The sequence below is a fragment of the Azolla caroliniana genome, unplaced genomic scaffold (genome assembly GCF_043228905.1).
Source record: "Azolla caroliniana isolate FFs.n. ecotype wild unplaced genomic scaffold, voAzoCaro1.0.p SCAF_11, whole genome shotgun sequence".
In the NCBI taxonomy this organism is placed as follows: domain Eukaryota; kingdom Viridiplantae; phylum Streptophyta; class Polypodiopsida; order Salviniales; family Salviniaceae; genus Azolla; species Azolla caroliniana.
Window position 1 is genome coordinate 17,773,806 of NW_028230446.1, and position 6,000 is coordinate 17,779,805.

The window sequence follows — 6,000 nt, forward strand, 5'->3', positions numbered from 1 at the left end:
ATGACACACACACACATGGACACCATCGGCCAATCGGTGGATAGACCAATGGCACCATGGACATATAAGAGCAAGGCATGTGTGTGTGTGTGTGTGTGTGTGTGTGTGTGTGTGTGTGTGTGTGTGTGTGTTATGTATAGTGTGTGTGGTTTGGATATAAAGAGAAGGAGGTCTCTCATGTCGTTTCACAAAGAGATGGGGTTCTTCTTATCTGGAACACACTAAAAAACAGAGGAACAAGGAAAGAGAGGAAATACATAGATAGATCAAAGCTATGGAATTTGGAGAATACGCAGAAGCAAAGTGCCTGCATCAAATAAATGGATCCGCTTCCTTACCATATTTCTTCACCATAGCAAGTGTCTGAATCAAATCCGAGGCTATATGGTGCATCTCATCTGAATCAGGTAATCCTTCTTTCTTCCTCCTCTCTTTTTTTCTATTTGATCTGAATTAGGGTGTCCTTTCATATCAAGGAGGCAAAAAAATCTGATTTGTTTCGTTTCTTCGTCTTTCTTAGATCTGAGCCTATTTATGGCTATGGCTATGGCTGCATCTGCATCTTCTCCTCATTCAGATCAGTATTTCTGTCATCAATGCGAGAGCTCTGTTCTTCTCTCCGATCCCGAAGTGCTAATCTGTCCAGAATGCAACAGCGATTTTATCGAAGCCAGACCATTGGACACATCCATATCCACCTCTTCTTCTTATGTGAATGAAGATATGGATTACATGGGCCCTGGATTCGGTCAGCTATTAGAAGACATGTCGAATTTCTTATCTCACATACAAATGGGCACATCATCCATGGTGAATATTCCTCCTCCTCATCCAAATTCGGCTTCCTCAATGTTTTTCCCACAACCTGAGGAAGAAGAGCAACAAAGAGGTACACAAGAAGAACAAGAGCACGAAAATGAGCATGGACGAGAAGAACATGAACAAGAAGTGCCCCAGATTGCATCTGATGTCGCACCTGATGTCAACCCAATCCTTCTGGTGCAAAGCCGGATACGGAACCTTATGAATCTAAGGCGGATTCTCCGTCGTGGAGGCATTATGGGCGGTTTTATGGGTGGTGATATGGGTGGCCATTTCTCTATCTCCGGTGGTTCCAACCCTTTACGCCTTCCAGGAACCATGGGTGACTACTATATCGGCCCCGGCCTCGATCACCTCATCCAACAATTGTCCGAAAATGATCCTAACAAATATGGTAGCCCTCCTGCCTCAAAATCTTCAATCGAAGCTTTGCCAACCATCCATATCACCCATCATGATCTCGGTGCGGATGGTATTGGTGACGATGCATCCAAATGTGCTGTTTGCAAGGAGGTATTCGAGTTGTGTGTTGAAGTTAAGAGAATGCCATGTAATCATTTGTACCACCCCGATTGCATCTTTCCATGGCTCCAGGAGCATAACACGTGCCCCGTGTGTCGGTATGAACTGCCTACTGATGATCCTGATTATGAGGAATCCCGTGGGCGACCGCGACCGGGAATCCGCACAGAATCTTCTTCTGGTGATGCTTCGGCCTCTGTAGAGGGAGTAGAAAGGGCACCAAGAGATGAAAATTCACTACTTTATGATGTTGAAGAAGAAACTGGAGTTGTGCATGAAATTCCGAGTGCAATTCCTCGGCTTAGAGTTGCACGTCATATAGGATTGCAATCTTTGGGAGAACAAAGAATTGTAACGAGAGTTGGGGAAAATGATTCTACTGTGGATGGGCATCCTTTTAGGGATATTAATGCGGTGACCAATGACGTCAACAATACGTCTTCCAATGATGTACAACAAGACTGATGATTGATTCTCATGTGTCGTGTGTTATATTTATTTGCCTATGGTAGGCCAAATTGGTGTACATAATGAGCTGACATTAGGCCTTGATTTTCATGGCTTGATAGGAGGCTGATCTTATTGATTCTATAGATTCCTTGCTTTCAATGGAGTTGTCACAATCCAATGTTTCAAAATCATGTAATCTGTTTTATGTAATGATCAATCATATAAAACGTGGATAATATTATTTTAATCTTCTTAAACACCTTTAAGGCCTTTGTTCATTTAAAACAAGATTGCCTTCATCCATTCAATCATATGTCAAGGCTTGGCTTGGTAACTTTACAGAGTCTTGTTTTAGAGTCACGCAAGCAAGTCATTTTGTATAGTGATTTGCCTGTTCTCAATGGGGCATAGACTCCATACATGGCCTGCCTATTGCCAATAGGGCATGTTTCGTTTGTATAGAGATGGAGAATCAATGCATTGATTCCTTACCTGCCCAATTGCAAATGCAATTTGTTTTATATGACCTCATTCTGGTTAGTGTTAACTTGTGATATTTTGTCACTTTCAATTGGTTATAATTTAAGGGAACCAAAGCTTTATCATCACCATCATATAAAGTTACTTTATAACATCTTTGGTGTTGTGTTGCAATAAAGTTTTAGAAACATGTTCTTGTGTGATGATCTCCATGGAGTACAATAGAAGCTTCATAGTTCTGATGTCACTTAGAATCACAAAACCTTCAAAGGCTTTACCTTGCCATGAGATCATCACTACTGTAGTAAGGATAGCTCAGTTTTTTTGTTTTATAACGCTATTGAGTGCACACGTGTGTGTGTGTGTGCGTGTGAGTGTGCGTGTGCGTGCGTGTGCGTGTGCGTGTGCGTGTGCGTGTGCGTGTGCGTGTGCGTGTGCGTGTGCGTGTGCGTGTGCGTGTGCGTGTGCGTGTGCGTGTGCGAGAGAGAGAGAGAGAGAGAGACCTCAAGCATCCATGAATAACAAATATTCTGTTCAAATGAACACAGTAATCAGTCGCCACATGTAACAAAATGCCTTACATTGCACAGAGAACTCCAAGTTGTATGTGAAGCACACCATAGACAGTCAAACGAAAATGGACCCCAACCCATCAACCAAGGCTTACAAATAAATAATCTGCACAATGCTCACAAATGACAAACAATATACCCAGCCACCAGTTCTATAGCAAAATATCATATGCACAAAACCATATACATATTGATATACGAAGCTCAATTATGTGGTTTCAACATATGAATATTGACAATGCTCATATTTTCTTCCTCTTTGACAAAGTGTCTCATTAACTATAAAAAAATCTCCTGGCCTCCATTAAATTTAGGCTAACAATTCAATTCAGATCAAATATTCATGAACAGTCATGGTATTAACTCCTAGAAGGAAAACATAGTGTTTCACGAGGAAAGAAAACATAAACTTCTGTCTTTTGACCTTAAATTCATTCAGTCTATGCAAAAAAACGTTTTGAAAACTTCACCAATTTTCACTTAAATAATTTGAGACAATAATACCATCAATAACTCAATATTATCTCGACTTACAAATACATCACCCTAAAACCATATAGGGACCGGATATACCTAGCAAACATAGCTCTGCATCAACAAGATATTTCTGGAGTGCAGCAAACAAAAAATTACTTCCAATTCCATTTTGTGTGACAATGTGCCTCACTGAGCTATGAATGATAAGCAAAAAACTAGACTTCATGCAAAAAAAACATGGTCGGAGAGTCAGGTTCCTATCACTTCATGTGCTACAATCATGAGACACTTTTATGAAAATGGGCAACAGGCAATTTGTTGCACGAAGTTTGAACCAGCATCTTTTAAGATTAGTTAGTTAGCCTTGGCCTTCACTGCCTTCTTCTTCGACTTCTTTGATGCATAGTTCTTCATCCCAAGGAAGAAAAGAAGAGCACCAAACATAGAAAGATTCTGCATCCCATGTTTAGCAACAATATTAAGCATACTATAGATAAAAGAGAAACAAAATCCAACATACACCAACCCAGAGTTCATGCATGTTTATTAGGATACCCCTGAGTTTTAAAATATAACATGATACCACGCATTTATCAAAACTACCACTTCGGCATTCTGAAAGGGAAGGGAAGAGTATTATGATACATATTCAAAAATATTAGGAGTATATCAGTGTTTCCCTTTAGAAAATGTCAACATGGGAAGTGCTTTTACCTTCAAGAATTGTATGAATTCTCTTGCATATGCTGGATTAGATATATCGTAATTGTAGAAATCATGTGCAATTGGTGTGAACAACGCCAGAGAAAGTAACTAAATATCCAAGAAAAAACAATTCAGAAAAATCTATTTTATGATCATTCAGAATCACATTTAGTATAATGTAAAGATGACTAATTCGTACCAAGAAATGAGCTCCAATGCTGCTTCCAAGAGTAAAGAGAATTCCACCTAATCCTCCAAGGGCTATAGATGCCATTACTACATATTTAATCTGTGCATCACATTAATCACATTCCAGCACAGTTTGAGTATATGAATATATTTCCAACAACATATTTCTTTATTCATTAAACACACTAGGAAAAAAGCAAAATAGTCAATCATCAATTTCAAGAACAATATGAATATATTGGTTTTTCAACAACATGTTTTTGCACTGCTTTTCCAACAAATATCTTATAAGCTCAACTTAATTTTCAAGAACTTATTACCTCAAAATCAGGTATAATGACACCAAACGATGAGGTAGCTTGGCTCTTCAGTGCACTAATCTTTGGCTCAAGAGACTTTCCATAGCTCCCTCCATCATTACCAAAATCAATAATCCTGTTAAGAACAGCTTCATTAGTACATGTAGGCACGATGAAAGAATATTATAATATATTACCACTGTGGAGCAATAACAAATAATTAAGATAACTCATGGTTTATAATAATACAAAATTTGAACCCAAAGAAGTGCTAGAGGTTGAAAGACGGTATATATAATATATGGATTGTGTATAGAAAGCACGTGCATAAAGTAAAAACCTTTAAGGATACACAGACGAAAGTTTGAATATGTCAAGGACAGAATACATAAACAATTACCTAACTAAAATCAGATGAGATAATTACAATATTACAAAAAAAATGCGTATCAGATTTTCTTGAACTGAGAGATTGAACAAATAACCCAGTGCTCACATACAACAAAAAATGCAAAGTATATATGCTGATAAGATTGTCGTGGAAAACAGAATAATGCAAAACATATATAGATAAAATATTGCAAAAAAAATTAAGAAAAAAAGTATAAACATAAACATTAACTTTAAAAAACAGATCTAAAAGCAGGAACTACATGAAATGTTACGAAAACTCAAGCAAAATACATACATAAAAAACCGAACAAAAAACAGATTTAGATAAGAAAAGCAACAACAATATGGAAAAGGCGGGAATTTAATGCATTGGTTTTGCTTAACACAGAAACAAATGTACAGAAATACATAAAAATGCTTAAACGTTATACATACTTAAGTAATGGGTACATAAACATGACTACACTATTGAAACGCAACAAGTAATGTGAAATAGCAGCATAAACAATTGGTTTAAGAGATATTGAAATGCAAAAACAAACAGATATGCGTAAAATTTCTCATGGAAACAGATGCCTGTCTGTGGTTGTTGTCTTTTTTTGTTTTAGGCCTGCAATGGTTTTTTGTTTATGCCGATCTATGGACATATATCTTGCCTTATTTCTTGTATTAACAAAGATGGACTAAGAAATACCCATCACAGACAGACATCAACAAAGAAAATCCTCACAACCGAAATAGTGGGAAATGAACTCAAAATATACATATATTCATGGATAAAACAATGGCATAAGGATAAATAAATACAGATCTAAATAAACACACAAACAAATTCCACAGCTGAGGTATATAAAAAAACACTAATTTAATGCAAGTGCCATGCTCCAAACAGAAGAATGCGTAGAGAAAAAAATAAAATAGAGAGGGAGAGATCTTACTTCTGATAAGCCGTGAAGATGAAAATGGCAGAGAAAAGAACCCGGCCAGCGAAGGATGTGAACCCCATGATAATGAGGGAGGGGGGAACAGAGGAAAATCTAAAACCTAAAAACAGAGCAAGAGGTGGGACAAGAAGCGCCAAATAAAAAGAA

At 37.6% G+C, this 6,000-nt stretch overlaps 2 protein-coding genes across 2 annotated transcripts; one reads left to right on the top strand and one right to left on the bottom strand.

The window, feature by feature from the left end:
• The first annotated feature begins 520 nt into the window (after positions 1–520).
• On the top strand, positions 521–2,041 carry LOC147858188 (uncharacterized). Its single transcript, XM_087326624.1, has one exon. It carries the CDS (start codon positions 535–537, stop codon positions 1,807–1,809), a length of 1,275 nt encoding a protein of 424 aa, XP_087182750.1. The 5' UTR covers positions 521–534; the 3' UTR covers positions 1,810–2,041.
• Positions 2,042–3,350: 1,309 nt separating this feature from the next.
• Positions 3,351–6,000, bottom strand: LOC147858189 (uncharacterized). The gene is made up of 5 exons (XM_087326763.1): positions 5,848–6,000; positions 4,538–4,652; positions 4,228–4,317; positions 4,038–4,136; positions 3,351–3,776 (listed from the first exon to the last, which is right to left on the bottom strand). Exons 1-5 carry the CDS (start codon positions 5,913–5,915, stop codon positions 3,678–3,680), a joined length of 471 nt encoding a protein of 156 aa, XP_087182889.1. The 5' UTR covers positions 5,916–6,000; the 3' UTR covers positions 3,351–3,677.